Here is a 21,093-nt window from a genome sequence, read left to right on the forward strand (position 1 = left end):
GTACATGGTTGGAAGAAGCAAAACGAGGACCAAATGCCAGTCTGTCTGGCTTGGCTCAGAACCCCCTCCTGCTCTCAGGCCCTGTACTGTGCTGGTACCTTAGGCCTCACCTAACCTTAAGACGTCTGCATCTTGGAGGTTGCAGCGTGGGCCCGATGCCCACAATGCTGCCTGCATCAGCTTTCTCCTGGCCCAGTGCCTCAGATTTTTAACTCAGGGAGGTTCCCCAGCTGCAAATTCCCGTGGCTCTTCCCTCCTTTGTAATCACGTGGCCTGGGTCTCCCCTGCATGCAGTCAGCTCAGGAGGGGGGCCGCTCCTGCATTCTCAGGACCATGGCTTCCTCCTGACTCGGTGCATCTAATGGGTGCTGGCCAAGTGCTTGTCCACTGTTGGCCAGGTGTACCGAGTGGGGATGGGGCTGGGGCTCAGTGCTCACCCCTCGGGCTATGGCTGTTGCAGGAGAACAGCTCCTGGGGGCCGGCGAGGTCTTTGCCATCAGGCCCCTGCAGCTGTACGCGGTCACCGAGCAGCTGCAGCAGGGAAAGCCCACGTGCGCCAGCGGGGATGCCAAGACTGACCTGGGGCACATCCTGGACTTCACCTGTCGCCTTAAGTACCTTAAGGTAAAGATGGGGCAGCTTGGTCGGGGAGAGCTACTCAGTCGTGGGCATGCATCTCCTAGCCTGGCAGTATGTGTGTGTGGAGACTCCGTGGGCCCTGAGGGAAGGAAGGCTGCATTTGGTGATCTTGGCACTGTGCTTTCAGCTGTAAGCACCAGGGGGCAGTTGTGAACCAATGGCCCCTCGCTTTAAACGTCCGCTTTAGCCTGCTTTGTTGACCGTGGAAGTGGTGAGTGGGAGTACATGCCCAGCCTGCCTCTCACAGCCAGGCGAAGCTTCGAGTGCGGTTTGGTAGTTGCTGTAGCACCGCCCTGTGAACATGGATGGGAAGTGGTTGTTACAGCAGCATCTCTAATTCAAGCCATTTATTTGGCTGTAGGTTTCTGGCACGGAAGGACCTTTTGGGACCAGCAACATTCAGGAGCAGCTTCTGCCTTTTGATCTGTCAATATTCAAGTCTCTTCATCAGGTGGAGGTAAGTAAGGCCCAGGGCCCCTGGAATGCAGGCGGGGCTGAGGCCTGTGCAGGATGGTCTTGCATTCTGACCATCCTATTTTTGGCTATGGAGTGTTCCCAATGTTGGGTGTCTGGATTTAATTGTCAGGCACTGTTGCTTTTGTGTTTGTCAGTATGTGGCAGATTCCATTTAGGTAAGTTAGGCCCATCTGAAGGCGGAGAAAGAGGGGCTTCTGCTACTCTTGGCTGGTCTGCATGTTCCCACCCCTGCAGCATTTGGACAGGATGGAGCACTAGTGCCCAGCTCCTTCTGGGCTTCCTCATTGTGCGAGTTGAGGTGCTGGGAAGCCATCCTGAGGGTCAGGCAGAGCCAATTCCAAGTCTTTGTCTCCCAAGGCAGATCAGCAGAGGGTTTGGAGGGTCCTCTGCTCTCTGGCATGCCTACACCTAACAAGAAATACTTTGCATTACTCACTGCTAAACTCCTGGGTTCACAATGCCAATTTTGTTACCACTTTTTAAATAAATGAGAGGGGACTCAGTAATGGATAATAAAAAATTTCTCATCTCAGCAATGAGAAATCAATGCTTTTGTGTTCAGCCCTGTGCCCCATGTCTGATGTTCACTCCTTGACGGAACCTTCTCAACCATGTGAAGTGGGCACTTGTATTCCCATTTTACAGTTGAGGAAACTGAGGCTTAGGGAGGTAAGGAAGTTTGGCCAGGATCACACAGTTAACGAGGGGGAAGCTGGGATCTGAGTTCAGCTGAGTCTGACTCTGCAATGTGCTGCAATTGTCTCAGAGACCTTGAGGGCCATTCCCTTGATGGGCATTTGTGCCTCGATCAGCACAGGTGAGTGGGGCTGGGAAGTGAGAGGAGTGCCTGGCTGGGCAGGCTGAGGCTCCGCCGGGCGGGGTGTGTAGCACTTGGGCAGGTGGCTTGAGGGAGCGTGCTTTGGCCTGTACCCCTCCCTCCTCCTGCAGGGCCGCTGAGGCCAGTGAAGTGAGGCTGGTGAAGTCATCGGCTCTCCAGCTCTGGTGTCCCTGGCCCTCACTTTGTGCCCAGCTGCCAAGCCCCAAGCAGCCCTTCAGAGAAAATGGAGTTCATGGTTCATTATCTCATAAGCTACTTCAGAGAATGTTTAGTTAACACTAAAAATTGAGGAAAGGAGAGACTTAAGGTTTAAGTCACCGCCTGTCTCGAAGGATTCGGGGTCACCGATGGTTGTGCTCCTTTTGTGTGTGGGTGAATACCCACTTCCCGGGACTTCTGGTGGAGCAGTGATGCCGTTTCTGAGACGTAGCTGTTCTTGTTCCAGATAAGTCACTGTGATGCCAAGCGCATCCGGGGGCTGGTCGCGTCCAAGCCCACCTTGGCCACGATGAGTGTCCGCTTCTCAGCAACTTCCATGAAGGTAAGTGCAACCCGTTACCGCCCAGGGTGCTGTCTGAGGGGCAGGGTCCTGCACTGTGGTCTTCCCATGGAGGATCATGCGAACTCTGCTGCCATCTGTCAGGAGCCAGAAGCCAGACTTTCTCTGGTCAGCCGCACACTCATGTGGGACCTCCCAGTGCTCGACGGTCCCTGGGACGCTTCAGTCCAAAATCAACACTGTTAAACGAGAGATTTTAAGGAACTGGGTAACCCCTCCCCATGGAAAAAGCCACTGTTTTTTTAATAACCAAATTGTTTAGTAGCGGCAAGTGTCAGAACAATTATTACGTGGACTGATAGAAATGTTTCTCTAAACATAAAAAGCCTTGGTGTGGCACTCGTTCGTATCTTGTTCTCAGTGGACTTGAGTAGACAGGCCAAGTTGTGTATGCTGGGCCCTGTTGTTTGTATGTGAGTGACACAAATATGCAAACTGAGAGTGTAAGAGATCTCTCTCTTTATGGGTTGCATCTTAGTAATGTTAAAATTCTTCTAGAAAGAAACATTGTGGCACTTTTAGAACTTAGAGTGTCTGATCAAGATTTGGGTTTGGTGAAAAGTCTTTGTCTTGAGGCTACTGGCTGAAAGGAGGAGGCTTGTGTCAGGCAGCCTTGCCCCTCTGGGAGGCACTCACTGCTGCCTGGCTCAAGGAGCCCAAGATGATCCATTGAAAGAGGAGAGGTCTTATCAAAGGGCACCAGAAATCGAAACGAGGAGGCCTGCCTGCCTCCCTCCCCTTGGATGGTGCCCCTGTGCTCTGTGCTGCTCCCCTGTCTCAGGTCTGCTGGATTTTACCTTGTAAAGTAATGGTTAAAGGGCCTACTGTCCACCACGGGGACCACAGTGCCAGCTTATAAAGCACAGTTGCCTAGGAACACTGCAAATTCTGACCTTCAGTCTCTGAGATTTAAGCCAGAAAAGGCATCACCGTATAACGAGGCTCTTGCGAGCTGGAAAAGCATTTGCTCAAGTAGGGCCAGAACATATTCCAAGTGGCTGTTATGTTTCTGAACTCTTCAGTTATTTCACAATCATTTCAAGGCATATGAACCAAAAGCCCCATTTTGATGCAAGTTCACTTCCACATACTAAATATGCTCCAGCCCTTCCTGAAATTTTGCAACGATTGTGTTCCCAGTCAGTGTTGCATGAGGGCCCACGTGTGGTGCTCACCAGATGTTCTTACACAGGAAGTCCTCGTTCCTGAAGCCTCAGAATTTGATGAGTGGGAACCAGCAGGCGCAGCCCTGGAGGACACTGTGACTGCCATCATCCCCATGTGGCAGGCGCTGACCGCTCTGGACTTGAGTCACAACAGCATCTCTGAGATCGATGAGTCTGTGGTACGCTCCCCACGGCCTGACCAGACCCTGGGGTTGGATATTTAACCTGGCTTTTTCTAGAAGGACCACCGAAAACCTGTACCCAGCACTCTGTACATTGCCTGTAATTTTTAAGTTAATTTCAAAATTGGGTTATTTAAATGAGGTGAGGAGTGCTTAGAACCAAATGAAGTGTATTAATTGCATGTACATTTGATAGAACAGAAACACAGTCAGTGGTGAAATTTATTCCCAAGGAGTGTAGCAGGAAAATCAGTCTATAGGTTCCAGGGACTTCCTTGGTGGTCCAGTGGTTAAGAATCTGCACTTCCACTGCAGGGAGCACGGGTTTGATCCCTGGTCAGGGAACTAAGATCCCGCATGCCGCGTGGCACAGCCAAAAAAAAGAAAGGTTCCAGATGTGCCCATGTAAGAGTGACATCCAGATGGTACTTGGGCAGTAGGACTGTGATTCCTGTACTTGTGCCTCTCAGTGGGTGTGGGTAGAGTTGAAGGACGCACCTCCTTCTGTCTGCAACCTTGCCATTTGTCTTTTTTTTTTTTTTTTTTCTGCGGTACGCGGGCCTCTCACTGCTGTGGCCTCTCCCATTGCGGAGCACAGGCTCCGGACGCGCAGGCTTAGCGGCCATGGCTCACAGGCCCACCCGCTCCGCGGCATGTGGGATCTTCCCGGACTGGGGCACGAACCCGTGTCCCCTGCATCAGCAGGCGGACTCTCAACCACTGCGCCACCAGGGAAGCCCCATTTGTCATTTTTACAAGCCAAGTGTTCCGTAAAAACAGTGGGTCGTGCTCAGCACTGGAGTCCCTGTGTTCTGTGTTCCTGAGGACGTGTTTCTGGGTGGGCACTGGGAGGTGTCACGTCAGGGGCCCCGCACAGATGGCCAGCCCAGGAGTCTGTGGTCAGGAGGAAGCCTCCCAGGTTGTCTGTCCACCATGTCCAGGGGCCATGTGGGGTCCAGCTTCCTAGGATAACGTCATGTGTTCTCTTTTCTTTCACAAGAAACTGATTCCAAAGATTGAGTTCCTGGACCTGAGTCACAATGGCGTGCTGGTCGTGGACAATCTGCAGGTAATTTGTGTCTTTGGAGATCATTATTGCCTGCAGGCTTCTCACAAGGTCCCATTCTCCTGAGATGCAGCCTTGGGAGTTTGGCCGTACTCTGGGGTTTCTCTCATGGGTCCTCGAAAGGTGTCTGCGTGCACCAGAGGTTTGTAAAGGCAGGGGCTGCTGCCCTTCCCTTTGGGTCCCAATGATGCACACTGAGCGTTTGTTGCTCTAGTTCCCCCAAATTAGAAAAGATGTGTAAATACAAATCGAGCGTGATGAAGATGATGTGCCTCCATTGTGAAGACGGACAGTCTCATTTTCAAAGCCTGTGCCTACCCTGTGGGCCATGCTGCCCGTGCAGGGGATGCAGCTAGGCTGTAACCTGTGCAGGGAAGAGGGATTTCCCTTCGGAATAACTGTCAGAGGAACTGGTCATTTTAGGTTGGAAGGCCCATCACACCCTTAATGTCAGTCCCCTTTCTTTGGAGCCTTGACCTTAACCACTTTACTCTGTTCTCAATGCTGCCGTAGCACCTGTACAACCTCGTGCACCTGGACCTGTCCTACAACAAGCTCTCCTTCTTGGAAGGGGTTCACACCAAATTGGGGAACATCAAGACCCTGAACCTGGCAGGCAACCTCCTGGGGAGTCTGAGTGGCCTGCACAAGCTCTACTCCCTGGTCAACCTGGATCTCAGCGACAACAGAATCGAACAGGTGAGCTGTGCCCCAGAAGGGTCTTGGGGTCCTGGAGTGGCTGTGCCTTGGCGTTGATCACTTTAGCGAGAATGGTGGGCTTCCTTTCTTTGACTGTTAAGTGTGTGGTCACCTTGCTGAAGTGTTAAAGAAGGGACACGGGAATGCCTTGCAGATGGAGGAGGTCAGGAGCATCGGCAGCCTCCCGTGTCTGGAGCATGTGGCTCTGCTGAACAACCCTCTGAGCATCATCCCTGACTACCGGACCAAGGTGCTGGCTCAGTTTGGAGAGCGGGCCTCGGAGGTAAGCTGCTTGGGGAGGGGTCAGCTGGAGGTGACATCCGCTTACGTATACTTGCCTGATTCAGAAGGACGTCCTGACCCTGAGGGGCCTTTCAGATCTGGGCAGTCCGCTGCCTCCCCAGGAAAAGGTTCCCTCATGCATCTCCTCTTGGGGGCCACTGGCTGCCGTGCTTCCTCAGTGGGCTTTCCCTCACCCCTGTCAGAGCTTCAGGTTGGGGTGCTCCCCAGGAACCAACAGGCACAGCCTGAATGTGGAGGGACTGTCTTCAATTTGTTAAAAAGTAATGTCTATTGTAGACAAGGGTCAGGAATAAGATATCTGAAATAATTATATTTCCTGGACAACCTCTGGCCATAAAGTCTGACCATAAACCTGAAGGGATTGCCCACCTTGGCCAGTGTCACCCAGCCCATCTGCTGTCTGCCAAGTGGCCGCCTGCTGCCTTGCCAGCCCAACAGGTCCGCCTCCAGGTTCACCTGTCTCCTCAGCCTCAAGCAGGCTCCCTCCACTCTCCCCAAATCCCAGGCTGGAAGATACCTGGGAGTCTATTTGCATCCTCCCCCCAACCCCTCCCATCTCTTTTCAGCCCCAAGTGCACCTTTCTCCACACTGTCACCAAGACAACATTCACAAGATGTCACCTCCTCCCCTCCCTGGCTCCCAGGCCCTTGGGACCTTCCCTCATTTGACCACACTGCTGCTCCCCACTGCCTGCCTGCCGGGCCACAGCTCCCTCCTGCACTTGCAGGTGGCGTCCCTGCCCTTCTGCCTGCTTCCCATGCCTTTGCCCTCCCAGTTCCCCAGCCCAGAGGCCCTCCCCTTGCTCTTTGTAGATCTGAGTTCCGCCATAATTGGAGGCTTAGTTCAAGGCACCAGCTTCCCCCCTCTCCCAGCCACCTCAGAGGCCTTCACAGTGGCCCCTGCAGCCCTTCCTTCCTTTCCTGGAGAGGGACTCCCAGAACTGGGCTAGGCAGTGTGGGACCTCCCTGGGCCACTCCAAGGAGCTCCCAGGTCGCTTCCATGGGTGGCGAGGAGCTCACCTCCCAACAGGCTGAGCCTCTGCAGCCTCCTGTGTCCTCATGGGGCCTGGCCCACCCCTCGGTGGGACCCTGCCATTCTGCTCCCTCCATGCTTGCCAGCACCTATGCTGATAGCCATTTTCTGGACACTGTAGGTCTGTCTGGACAACACAGTGACCACAGAGAAGGAGTTGGACACGGTGGAAGTGCTAAAAGCAATTCAGAAAGCCAAGGAGGTCAAGTCCAAATTAAGCAACCCCGAGAAGAAGGTGAGTCTTTGTGTGGGAGGTGGGAGGAGGGGTGGTGAGGAGCCAGCCGGGGAAGGAGCTGGCTTGCAGTGGAACTGGGCCAGGGAGCACTCCGGGCCATGGAGTCCTGGCTGCACCTCCCGCACCCCAGGCTGCATGACCCTGGGCTTTCACACCCCCTCTGTTCTCGTCTGTGAGATGGGGGTCATGATAGGACTTGGTGCATGGGGTTGCTGAGGGTTGGTTAAGATCTCTTTCCCTGTCACTGATGTTTGTGAGAGCCATGAGCTTCTCACATCTCAGGCTCTGCCAGGCTCTGTTCTCTTCTTCTGGATCTGTCTCCTCTCCCCGACTGACTCAGCACTTCTCCTCAGGTCAGTGAGGATTCTAGGCTGTCTGCTGCCCCGTGCGTCAGGCCCAGCAGCTCCCCTCCTACCGTGGCTCCCACCTCTGCCTCCCTGCCCCAGCCCATCCTCTCCAACCAAGGTAATCGCCTGTGTATCTTTCTCCCTGGTAGAGCTGCACGTGCCCTGCCTGGGCCCTGCCTGGGCCCCGAGCTGGGCTGGCGTTGGGGGAGAGATGCCGGCACCTGTTCCCTACATGGTTCAGATGCAGGGAGGGCGTGGTGCTGTCTCCACACCAGCCCCTCTCGGGGTGGCGCATGGCTGGGGGGGTGCCTGGCTGAGGTTTGCTAAGTGAGGACTCCCGATTGCTCTGACACACACATCCAGATCCTCTAGGGTACCATGGGGATGTGCTCTTTGAACTGGCTGCTGGCCCATAAGGACCCCACTGGCCCACAGGCAGTGGGGGCAGACTGGCTCCTTGTTCATGGGAACCCAGGCCTGGTTACTTCCCTAAGTCGGGCACCCCGATACCTGCGTGGGGAGCGTGCCTCATTGCCATGGCCCTGGTGGTATGACCCAGCCCCAAACGCTGTGTTGGTGGGGCCCAGATGGGCTGTCTGTGAACCCATGGAAGACCAATCCCTTTCATCCACCCACTGTCTTAGCGTTTTCAAAGGGCTTTCACCTCTGAACCCAGGCATCCTCGGAGATGAGTGAGTGAAGCAGGTCCCATGAGTGTCTGCTGGCCCGGCCCCCACGGAAGAGGGGAGGGTGTGCCGTCCCGAGTGGAGCCGAGGCTCGGGGCACACAGGAAAGAACGCCGCCCACCCGGGCTCCTGGAGACGGAGAACTTGGTGTGAGGTCTTGGGAAAACAGTTTGACCCTATGTTTCAAGAGCCAGAAAAACGTTTCCACCCCTTGACCTGGTAACCCCGTTGGTGGGGATTTTATCTTAGCGGGATAAGATAACAGGGAAGTGGGAGGTGAGATGCTCACTGCAGCACTGTTTATGCTAGCTAAACATGGGCCGTGATGGACGTCAGAGTGAGAGGGAGATTAAGCTGTGGTCCTCCAGAATACCCTGCAGCCATCACAGCCGAGGGGAAGGCTGGATAAGAAAGGAGAAGTGCTGGGTTGAGTCAGAGAGCCTGCGCAGGGCAGCGCACCGAGGTCACAGCCGTGGACGTGAGCCAGAGTGGATGGGGACGTTGGTGCTGGAGCAGTCGTCCGTTTGCTTTTGTAACACTCTTGACTGAGAAATTTCGGTTTTATTTTTTTACGTAAAAGGGGAGGGGGTTTGTATCACTGTGAAGATGCTTTCCTGACCGTGTCTCCTGCCAAGGGGTCAGAGCCCTCCTCAGGCCCCCCGCCCCGAGCTGCCTGTCACAGCCCTGGGTGCCTGTGGGGGGACCACATGGCTAGGCTCTGGGGCCAGGGCCCATCCTGTTCTCAGTCAGCGTTTGTTGAGTCGGGGAATGAGTGAGCCGCAGGCGGCGAGGGAGGCGTCTGCCCCTACAGCCGTAGCTGCGGGCAGTGCCCCCTTTGGTGGCAAAGCCTCTGCACCAGCCAGGCCCAGGCCTCAGCCCCTTTCCTCGCTGCCCCCGCTCCTGGGGACACGCCACACAGTGGCTCAGTGTAGTCTTCCCCCTTCCCGCTACTGGACCTTTAGACGTTGTCTCCAGATCTGCACCTCTTATAAATAAAACTGCAGTGGATGTCTCTGTGTGCACATCTCTTTCCTTTTGGTGAGAAACAACAAAGGTTGGGCCCCGTCTAAGCATTCTAATGTCCCCTGTCCCATTCTCTGAGTGGCCCTTTCTGACCACTTGTTTGTACAGACCACAGTCCAGGAAGGAAGCAGAAAGACTGTCCCTATCCACATTTCCTCAGTTGCAAACAGGGCTTGGGTGGGTAGTGACAGGAAAATGTTCTTTTTCTTGCTAACGTGGAGGAATCCGCAGAAGTTTGTGTTCAGCCACGTGCTATTGGACTTTGCCTGCATGGGCGAGGATTTCTCCCTAGGTGGGGGAGCAGCTTTGTTCCCAGCCCAGTTCTGTAGAAGTGAACATACTTGTGAATAAACTGGGCCCCCGGGGGCCTGCCTGGAGGGGCGCTGTCCAGTAAACACCAGGCCTCTGGTCATCTCAGGAGCTGTTAGCCAGCTTGTTGGAGCCATGGAGGGTTGTGGCCACAGGGACTGATGTGCAAAATGACCGAGTTGATTCTCCATCCAGGTCCAGGGGCTGAGAGGAGGCCGTAGAGAAGGGGTTAGGAGCAGGCACCTGGGCTGGGTCACCTGAGTTTGCATCCCAGCTTTCTGGCTGTGGTCCCTCAAGCAACTTGTTGCCTCCCGAAGCTCTGTTTTCTCTACCCTACTTCATCGATTCTAAGATGCACACATTTCCACCTTGTGACTTCTCTGAAATTGAGATGCATCTTTCAGTCAGTGGCGTCTCATAGTTGCTGTCAGCCAGCTGGTATTCGTGATGGAGTTGTGTGAAAACCTTCCGTGGACACCTGCTGAGACCAAGATGGCGCCACATCTACGCATCTTAGATTTGATGAGCTGTGGTAAATAACGGGAGGCGTGCGTGAGCTAATGCTGGGGAAACACTTAGCACTGCTTCTGGTCCATCAGAAGGGGTCAGTAGGGTCTTCCTACCTACGTCCTTTTTGGAGGGTTTCAAGATGACCAGGACAGTGCCCCTGAGGAACTTGGAGCCTCTTGGGAAGATGAGCTGTACCCCCAAGGGAGAACAGGGCAGAATGATTTGGGTCATTTGTGGAAGACAGAAGTCTGTCTAGAGCAGAGAGGACTTTGCAGTGGAGTTGTATGTGAGGTGAATGTCAAAGGATGGTAGGATCTGAGCATGTGAGGGAGGAGGGGGTGGATTCCAGGAGAGAGCAGCACGCTTCATGCCTGGCAGTGTGCCTGCTGCCCTTCCTGCCTGTGCACAGCCCCTGCTGCTTTGCCCTGGGGGGTGTCTGGGCTTGGGCCATCTGCCTGCCTAGCCCATGGGCAGAGGACCTGGGCCATTGTGAGTTGTCCTGACCCCAGCTAGCAGCAGAGCTGGACGAGGGCCTGTGACCTCTGGGGCTCTGAGTTCTCTGAGGCATTTTGTTGGGCCGTGGTGACTGGTGGTAAAGCCAGGCTATGGAGGCAAGCCCTGGGCTCCTCCAGGTTTCTGCGGAACTTGGAGTTGATGCCCAGCATTCATCCAATCAGCTGCATTTAGGAGAAAGTTAAAAAAGATTTTATCCTCAACCAGTGTGGAAAATGTCTGGAGTGAAGTAATGGGCCCAGACAAGCTGTAATAATAATACAACAGCGTCAGCAGGCTTCAAAAGCAGCCCAAGGGAGTCAGAGCGTGCTGTCCACGGGCGGTGGCCCAGGGGAGGGTCAGTGGGATGTGTCCTGTGGGAAGGTGGGCATCGGTTGTCCTCGCCAGCCCTGGAGGAAACCCGAGCCTGCAAGAACGCCTGGCCTTCCGATGAGGGGTCTTGTGCCCCTGTGTCTGCAAAACTCCGCAGGGATGCTGGAGTGGCGGGTAGGGGGACTTGAACCATTTCCCCATGAAGACGCTCTAGGAGCAAACACGTTTAAGGCTCTTGGTGGACATATTGCCAAACTGCTCTCCAAATGGGTGGGGCAGCTTGCACCCCAGCGCCTGCCTCTGCCAGTTAGGCCAAACAGCCTGACCTTTGCCAAAGTGAGAGGCCAAACTTGCCCTTCTTTGATGGCTCGCGAGGGTGAGCTTTTATCTTGTGTTAAGCCTGTTGGCTGATCTTTTGTGGAATGTCTGTTCATTCTTTGCAGTCTCCTAATGGGATTTCTAATTTTCTCCCCCCATTTTTTGTTATCTGTAAGAGCGTTTTATAGATTAAAGATACAAGCCTTTGACAAATGTTGTGAGCACTTTTTTCTCGTTTCGTTTAGGTTTCTTTTTTTACTTACAGAAGTTTAGCTTTTATGCAGTCACACCTCAACTTCTTCCTTTGGATTTAGGCTCAGAAAATCTCTCCCTACCGTGAGATTAGATAAGCAGACATTTGTTCTTCTAGTTATCTTAAGATTTCAGTTTCAACATTTTCTTCTATAATCCACGTGGCTAGGTTTGGGGTCTGATTAGCCCCCAGCCATGCCAGTAGCCCGAGGGCCCAGCCCCATTTGTTGAATGGCTGCTCTCCCTGCCCCGCCTGCCCCACCCGCCTGCCCCTGGTCTCTCCAGGAATCATGTTTGTGCAAGAAGAGGCCCTGGCCAGCAGCCTGTCATCCACCGACAGTCTGACTCCTGAGGACCGGCCCATTGCGCGGGGATGCTCTGATTCCTTGGAGTCCATCCCTGCGGGACAGGTAACATCCTCCTCCTGCTTCTGGGGGTTGGTTTCCTCTGCGGCCAGCTCTTCTGCCTGAAGCTGTCTGGAAGTATGAGGTGGCCTGGCTGGAGCTGTAGCAGACGCTGCCAGTGCTTGGTGTGCTCTGCTTTGTGGTTAAGGGTCTGTTCAGTTAGCGTCTGTCGTCTGTCTCTTTCTTTGGACTGATGGGAATAGGCAGTTTTCTCTTACTGGACCCTGGGGGGCAAAGCCACATAACCCTTAGTGCATGTGAGCAGACTCCCTGGGGAAAGTTCAGAAGGCCCTGGTCAGGGGTGGCTTGTTTGGGCTCCACACCCATCAGGAAGTTTCTCCCCCTGCTGTCTGGCACCCCTGCACCATTTTGCCTGTTTCTGCACGTCACCCACCCTGGTAATCTGGGACACGCTGTGACTCTGTTACTTCTTCCGTGGCTGCTCCTGAGGGTCCCTGAGCTGCTTCCTGTGTCTTGGAAAGAAAGAGGACGGCAGGTGTGGTGCGAGGGGCTCATTTGCTGTGTGCGTGGGGAGTGTGCTTGGTAGCTGGGCCTGCCCAGCCCTGTCTCTTTTCACCAACACAGTGTCACGGCCGTGTGGCACTGGGGCAGTGGGCAGAGTCCTTGCTCTGTCCCAGCACTCCACTGCACTCTCCCTTCACCCTCCCCAGGGTCACAGCAGGAGGCTCCTGAGCCCTAGGTCTTCCCCGCTGCCCAGAGACCATTGGGAGGGCCTTGCCAGGCACTGCACAGCCTCCGCTCACCATGTCCTCTGCTGGCCCGGTACCAAGTTGGTAGATGGTCCACATGGACCCTGTGGGATGGCACAGGGAACATTCAGATGCCAGACCTGGAGGCACAAGCTGAGCTTGCGGAGGGCGAGAGGCTTTGGCCCAGGGGTTGGGAGTGTGGGCTGGGGTCAGACCGACACGGTTGGGAATCTTAGCTCTGCTGTGCACTGGCAGGATGACTGAGTGAGTCCCTCTGCCTCTCTGGGCCCCAAGATCCACCCTAGGGTGGAGTGTGGGGATAGCAAGGAGCCTCCTGCTGGGCCACGAAGGAGTGCTCAGGGCCTGCCGCCCCGCTGAATGCCAGGGCATGGCTGCGGCAGGTGGGGGCTGACCGCGTTTCCTTTCCTGGCAGGCACCTTCTGATGATTTAAGAGACGTGCCGGGAGCTGTTGGCGGTGCAAGGTAAGGAAGAGGCTATCGTGGAAGGCATTCTGGGCCTTCTGCACACACTCTGGGCCAGTAGTAACCAAGATTTTCTTAAAAGTCTGTTTGCAGAAGTCCTATAGAACTATTTCTTCCTTTAAATAAATAAACACAGCTGAAATGGGCTCTGGTCTGTTTCCAAGTTCTAATCCCTAAACTTTGCATTGACACGTTATCCTACGCTAGGGGTCAGCAGGTCAAAGCCAATTTAGCCCACTGCCTGTTTTGTACAGTCTGTGAGCTAAAAATGATTGTTCCATTCTTAAGGAGCTGTTTTTTTAAAAAAAAATGATGTGGGTGGGGTAGCCCCCAAAGCCTCAAGTGTTTACTGTCTTTACAGAAGAGGTTCCCCAACCCATTCTACGTACCCTTTTTCACCAGGGCCAGTAGAGGCCAAGAGGCGCTTGAATTTTTTTTAATTTTTATTGGAGTATAGTTGATTTACAATGTTGTGTTAGTTTCAGGTGTACAGCAAAGTGACTCAGTTATGCATGTGTCCACTCTTTTTAAGGTCCTTTCCCATATAGATCATTACAGAGTATTGAGCAGAGTTCCCTGTGCTCTACAGTAGGTCCTTATTATCTATTTTATATATAGTAGTGTGTACATACGAATCACAGTCTCCCATTTTATTCCTCCTCCAATTCCCCCCGGTAATCATAAGCTTGTTTTCTACATCTGTGACTCTATTTCTGTTTTGTAAATAAGTTTATTTGTACCACTTTTTTTAGATTCCACATATAAGCGATATCATATGATATTTGTTTTTGTCTAACTTCACTTAGTATGACAATTCCTAGGTCCATCCATGTTGCTGCAAATGACATTATTTCATTCTTTTTTATGGTTGAGTAGTATTCCATTGTATATATGTACCAGATCTTCTTTTTCCATTCACCTGTTGATGGACATTTAGGTTGCTTCCATGTCTTGGCTATTGTAAACAGTGCTGCAGTGAACATTGGGGTGCATGTAGCTTTTCGAATTACGGTTTTCTCCGGATATATGGCCAGGAGTGAGATTGCTGGATCATATGGTAGTTCTATATTTAGTTTTTTAAGGAACCTCTATACCGTTCTCCATAATGGTTGTACCGATTTACATTCCCACCAACAGTGCAAGAGGGTTCCTTTTTCTCCACACCGTCTCCAGCGTTTACTGTTTGTAGATTTTTTGATGTTGGCCATTCTGACTGGTGTGAGGTGAAACCTCACTGTAGTTTTGATTGGCATTTCTCTAATAATTAATGATGTTAAGCATCTTTTCGTGTGCTTTTTGGCCATCTACATGTCTTCTTTGGAGAAATGTCTATTTAGATCTTCCACTCATTTTCTGACTGGGATGTTTGTTTTTTTGATATTGAGCTGCATGAACTGTTTGTATATTTTGGAGATTAATCCCTTGTTGGTCGCTTCGTTTGCAAATGCTCTCTTCCATTCTGTGGGTTTTTTCTTTCTTTTTTTTTTTTCTTAACATCTTTATTGGAGTATAATTGCTTTACACTGGTGTGTTAGTTTCTGTAGGTTCTTATTAGTTATCTGTTTTATACATATTAGCGTATATACGTCAGTCCCAATCTCGCAGTTCATCCCACCACCACCACCACCCCCCGTTGCTTTCCCCCCTTGGTGTCCATACGTTTGTTCTCTACATCTGTGTCTCTATTTCTGCCCTGCAGACCGGTTCATCTGTACCATCTTTCTAGGTCCCACATATATGTATTAATATATGATATTTGTTTTTCTCTTTCTGACTTCACCCTGTAGGACAGTCTCTAGGTCCATCTACGTCTCTACAAATGACCCAATTTCGTCCTTTTTTTTGTGGCTGAGTAATTCTCCATTTTATATATGTGCCACATCTTCTTTATCCATTTGTCTATCGATGGGCATTTAGGTTGCTTCCATGACGTGGCTATTGTAAATAGTGCTGCAGTGAACATTGGGGTGCATGTGTCTTTTTGAATTATGGTTTTCTCTGGGTATATGCCCAATAGTGGGATTGCTGGGTTATACGGTAATTCTATTTTTAGTTTTTTAAGGAACCTCCATACTGTTCTGCATAGTGGCTGTATCAATTTACATTCCCACCAACAGTGCAAGAGGGTTCCCTTTTCTCCACATGTGGGTTGTCTTTTCATTTTGTTTATGGTTTCCTTTGCTGTGCAAAACCTTTTAAGTTAAATTAGGTCCCATTTGTTTATTTTTGTTTTTATTTTCATTACTCTAGGAGGTGGATCAAAAAAGATATTGCTGTGGTTTATGTCAGCTATATATGTATATACGTATACATATATTTATATACATATGCAATGTATATGTATACAATGTATACATGTGTATATTTATATACATATATATACACATATACAATATATGTATATATATACATATATTTTAGTTTGCTTGTTTTTTTAATTGAAGTATAGTTGATGTACAATATTATATGTTACAGGTGTACAATATAGTGATTCAATTTTTAAAGGTTATAATCCAGTTATAGTTATTATACAATATTGACTGTATTCCCTGTGTTGTACAATATATCCTTGTACCGTTTTTTATACATAATAGTTCATACTTCTTTTTTTTTTTTTTTTTTTTTTGCGGTACGCGGGCCTCTCACTGCTGTGGCCTCTCCCGTTGCGGAGCACAGGCTCCGGACGCGCAGGCTCAGCTGCCATGGCTCACGGGCCCAGCCGCTCCGCGGCATGCGGGATCCTCCCGGACCGGGGCACGAACCCGTGTCCCCTGCATCGGCAGGCGGACGCTCAACCACTGTGCCACCAGGGAAGCCCAATAGTTCATACTTCTTAATCCTGTACCCCTATCTGGCCCATCCTTCCTTCCCTCTCCCCATTGATAAACACTAGTTCTCTATATCTGTTTTGTTATAGTCACCAGTTTGTTTTATTTTTTAGATTCCACATAAAAGTGATATCATACAATATTTGTCTGTTTGACTTACTTCGCTTATCATAATATCCTCTAAGTCCATCCATGTTGTTTCAAATGGCAAAATTTCATTATTTTTATGGCTGAGTGGTATTCCATTGTACGTATGTACCACATCTTCTTTATCCAGTCATCTGTTGATGGACACTTAGGTTGCTTCCATATCTTGGCAATTGTAAATAATGCTGCTGTGAACATTGGGGGACATCTATCTTTTTGAATTAGTGTTTTGGTTTTTTGGGGGTATATACCCAGGAATGGAATTGCTGGGTCATATGGTAGTTCTATTTTTTTTTTTTTTTTTGGCGGTACGCGGGCCTCTCACTGTTGTGGCGTCTCCCGTTGCGGAGCACAGGCTCTGGACGCGCAGGCTCAGCGGCCATGGCTCACGGGCCCAGCTGCTCCGTGGCATGTGGGATCTTCCCAGACCGGGGCATGAACCCATGTCCCCTGCATCGGCAGGCGGACTCTCAACCACTGTGCCACCGGGGAAGCCCTATTTTTAGTTTTTTGAGAAACCTCCATACTGTTTTCCACAGTGGCTGCACCAAGTTATATTTCCACCAACAGTATATAAGAATTCCCTTTTCCCCACATCCTTGCCAACATTATTTGCATTCTTTTTGATGATAGCCATTCTGACACGTGTGAGGTGATAGCTCATTGTGGTTTTGGTTTGCATTTCCCTGATGATTAGTGATGTTCAGCATCTTTTCATGTGCCTGTTGAGTGCTGCCTATATTTTCCTCTAAGAGTTGTATAGTATCCGGCCTTACATTTAGGTCTTTAATCCATTTTGAGTTTATTTTTGTGTATGGTGTTAGGGAGGGTTCTAATTTCACTCTTTTACATGTAGCTGTCCAGTTTCCCCAGCACCACTTATTGAAGAGACTGTCTTCTCTCCATTGTATATTCTTGCCTCCTTTGTCATAGATTAGTTGACCATAGATGTGTGGGTTTATCTCTGGGCTTTCTCTCCTGTTCCATTGATCTATATTTCTGTTTTTAATGCCAGTACCAAACTGTTTTGATTACTGTAGCTTTGTAGTATAGTCTGAAGTCAGGGAGGCTGATGCCTCCAGCTCCGTTTTTCTTTCTCAAAATTGCTTTGGCTATTCAAAGCAATTTGTCTTTTGTGTTTCCATACAAATTGTAAAATTTTTTGTTGTAATTCTGTGAAAAATGCCATTAGTAATTTGATAGGGATTGCATTGAATCTGTAGATTGCTTTGGGTAGTATAGTCATTTTGACAATATTGATTCTTCCAGTCCAAGAACATAGTACATGTCTCCATCTGTTTGTGTCATCTTTGATTTCTTTCATCAGCATCTTATAGTTTTCTGAGTACAGGTCTTTTGCCTCCTTAGGTAGGTTTATTCCTAGGTATTTTATTCTTTTTGTTGCAATGGTAAATGAGAGTGTTTCCTTAATTTCTCTTTCTGATCTTTTGTTGTTAGTGTATAGGAATGCAAGAGATTTCTGTGTATTAATTTTGTATCCTGCAAATTCACTGATGAGCTCTAGTAATTTTTTGGTAGTGTCTTTAGGATTCTCTGTGTATAGTATCATGTCATCTGCAAACAGTGACAGTTTTACTTCTTCTTTTCCAATTCGGATTCCTTTTATTTCTTCTCTGATTGCCGTGGCTAGAAATTCCAAAACTGTGTTGAATAAAAGTGGCAAGAGTGGACATCCTTGTCTTGTTCCTGATCTTAGAGGAAATGCTTTCAGTTTTTCACCATTGAGAACGATACTGGCTGTGGGTTTGTCTTATATGGCCTTAATTATGTTGAGGTAGGTTCCCTCTGTGCCTGCTCTCTAGAGAGTTTTTATCATAAATGGGTGTTGGATTTTGTCAAAAGCTTTTTCTGCATCTATTGAGATGATCATATAGTTTTTATTCTTCAGTTTGTTAATGTGGTGTATCACATCGACTGATTTGCATATATTGAAGAATCCTTGCATCCTGGGATAAATCCCACTTGATCATGGTGTATGATCCTTTTAAGGTGTTGTTGGATTCTGTTTGCTAGTATATATTTTTTAACATCTTTATTAGCGTATAATTGCTTTACAGTTGTGTGGTAGTTTCTGCTTTATAACAAAGTGAATCTGCTATACATATATCCCTATATCTCCTCCCTCTTGTGTCTCCCTCCCACTCTCCCTATCCCACCCCCTAGGTGGTCACAAAGCACCGAGCTAATCTCCCTGCGCTATGCAGCTGCTTCCCACTAGCTATCTGTTTTACATTTGGTAGTGTATATATGTCCATGCCACTCTCTCACTTCGTCCCAGCTTACCCTTCCTCCTCCCTGTGTCCTCAAGTCCATTCTCTACATCTGCATCTTTATTCCTGTCCTGCCCCTAGGTTCTTCAGAACCTTTTTTTTTGTTTTTAGATTCCATATATATGTGTTAGCGTATGGTATTTGTTTTTCTCTTTCTGACTTATTTCACTCTGTATGACAGACTCTAGTTCCATCCACCTCACTGCAGATAACTCAATTTCGTTTCTTTTTATGGCCAAGTAATATTCCATTGTATATATTTGCCACATTTTCTTTATCATATTCCATTGTATATATGTGCCACGTCTTCTTTATCCATTCATCTGTCGATGGATACTTAGGTTGCTTCCATGTCCTGGCTATTGTAAATAAGCTGCAGTGAACATTGGGGTACATGACTCTTTTTGAATTATGGTTTTCTCAGGGTATATGCCCAGTAGTGGGATTGCTGGGTCGTATGGTAGTTCTATTTTTAGATTTTAAGGAACCTCCATACTGTTCTCCATAGTGGCTGTTTCAATTTACATTCCCACCAATACTGCAAGAGTGTTCCCTTTTCTCCACACCCTCTCCAGCATTTGTTTGTAGATTTTTTGATGATGGCCATTCTGACTGGTGTGAGATGATATCTCATTGTAGTTTTGATTTGCATTTCTCTAATGATTAGTGATGTTGAGCATCCTTTCATGTGTTTGTTGGCAATCTGTATATCTTCTTTGGAGAAATGTCTGTTTAGGTCTTCTGCCCATTTTTGGATTGGGTTGTTTGTTTTTTTTTGATAATGAGCTGCATGAGCTGCTTGTAAATTTTGGAGATTAATCCTTTGTCAGTTGCTTCATTTACAAATATTTTCTCCCATTCTGAGGGTCGTCTTTTCGTCTTGTTTATGTTTTCCTTTGCTGTGTAAAAGCTTTTGAGATTCATTAGGTCCCATTTGTTTATTTTTGTTTTTATTTCCATTTGTCTAGGAGGTGGGTCAAAAAGGATCTTGCTGTGATTTATGTCATAGAGTGTTCTGCCTGTGTTTTCCTATAAAAGTTTTATAGTGTCTGGTCTTACATTTAGGTCTTTAAACCATTTTGAATTTACTTTTGTGTATGGTGTTAGGGAGTGTTCTAATTTCATTCTTTTACATGTAGCTGGCCAGTTTTCCCAGCACCACTTATTGAAGAGGCTGTCTTTTCTCCATTGTATATTCTTGCCTCCTTTATCAAAAAAAAGGTGACCATATGTGAGTGGGCTTATCTCTGGGCATTCTGTCCTGTTCCATTGATCTATATGTCTGTTTTTGTGCCGGTACAATACTGCCTTGATTACTGTAGCTTTGTAGTATAGTCTGAAGTCGGGGAGCCTGATTCCTCCAGCTCCATTTTTCTTTCTCAAGATTGCTTTGGCTATTTGGGGTCTTTTGTGTTTCCATACAAATTGTGAAATTTTTTGTTCTAGTTCTGTGAAAAATGCCATTGGTAGTTTGATAAGGATTGCATTGAATCTGTAGATTGCTTTGGGTAGTATAGTCATTTTCACAGTGTTGATTCTTCCAATCCAAGAACATGGTATATCTCTCCATCTGTTTGTGTCACCTTTGATTTCTTTTATCAGTGTCTTATAGTTTTCTGCATACAGGTCTTTTGTCTCCTTATGTAGGTTTATTCCTAGGTATTTTACTCTTTTTGTTGCAATCGTAAATGGGAGTGTTTCCTTAATTTCTCTTTCGGATTTTTCATCATTAATATATAGGAATGCAAGAGATTTCTGTGCATTAATTTTGCATCCTGCTACTTTACCAAATTCATTGATTAGTTCTAGTAGTTTTCTCATAGGATTCTCTATGCATAGTATCATGTCATCTGCAAACAGTGACAGCTTTACTTCTTCTTTCCAATTTGGATTCCTTTTATTTCTTTTTCTTCTCTGATTGCTGTGGCTAAAACTTCCCTAACTATGTTGAATAATAGTGGTGAGAGTGGACAACCTTGTTGCAATCCTTGCATTCCTGGGATAAACCCCACTTGATCATGGTGTATGATCCTTTTAATGTGCTGTTGGATTCTGTTTGCTAGTATTTTGGTGAGAATTTTTGCGTCTGTGTTCATCAGTGATATTGGCCTGTAATTTTCTTTTTGTGTGGTATCTTTGTCTGGTTTTGGTATCAGGGTGACAGTGGCCTCATAGAATGAGCTTGGGAGTGTTCCTTCCTCTGCAACTTTTTGGAAGAGTTTGAGAAAGAGAGGTGTTAACTCTTCTCTAAATGTTTGATATAATTCACCTGTGAAGCCATCTGTCCTGGACTTTTGTTTGTTGGAAGTTTTTTAATCACAGTTTCAATTTCAATACTTGTGATTGGTCTGTTCCTATTTTCTATTTCTTCCTGGTTCAGCCTTGGAAGGTTGTACCTTTCTAAGAATTTGTCCATTTCTTCCAGGTTGTCCATTTTATTGGTGTATAGTTGCTTGTAATAGTCTGTTATTATCCTTCGTACTTCTGTGGTGTCATTTGTTACTTAACCTTTTTCATGTCTAATTTTATTGATATGAGCCCTCTCCCTTTTTTCCCTGATGAGTCTCTAGCTAAAGGTTTATCAATTTTGTTTATCTTTTCAAAGAACCAGCTTTTGGTTTCATTGATCTTTTTTATTGTTTTCTTTGTCTCTATTTCATTTATTTCTGCTCTGATCTTTATGATTTCTTCTACTCACTTTGGGTTTTGTTTGTTCTTCTTTCTCTAGTTCCTTTAGGTCTAAGGTTAGGTTGTTTATTTGAG

General features: G+C 48.4%; 1 protein-coding gene across 3 annotated transcripts in view; it reads left to right on the plus strand.

Annotated features, from left to right (window-relative positions):
• Nucleotides 1-21,093, plus strand: part of NISCH (nischarin) — a 42,851-nt gene that overhangs the window by 11,539 nt on the left and 10,219 nt on the right. For 2 of the 3 annotated variants that reach the window (XM_022572927.3, XM_022572928.3), the window contains exons 5-15: nt 461-624; nt 1,001-1,096; nt 2,400-2,495; nt 3,706-3,858; nt 4,862-4,930; nt 5,441-5,626; nt 5,781-5,909; nt 7,084-7,197; nt 7,551-7,662; nt 11,753-11,877; nt 13,015-13,064. In XM_022572927.3, coding sequence (XP_022428635.1) covers nt 461-624; nt 1,001-1,096; nt 2,400-2,495; nt 3,706-3,858; nt 4,862-4,930; nt 5,441-5,626; nt 5,781-5,909; nt 7,084-7,197; nt 7,551-7,662; nt 11,753-11,877; nt 13,015-13,064 — 1,294 coding nt within the window. The other variant, XM_022572929.3, reaches the window with a different exon arrangement.

Source organism: Delphinapterus leucas, chromosome 10, assembly GCF_059928025.1.
Source record: "Delphinapterus leucas isolate spDelLeu-1000000601 "Yukka" chromosome 10, BTC_Dleu_Yukka2, whole genome shotgun sequence".
Classification (NCBI taxonomy): domain Eukaryota; kingdom Metazoa; phylum Chordata; class Mammalia; order Artiodactyla; family Monodontidae; genus Delphinapterus; species Delphinapterus leucas.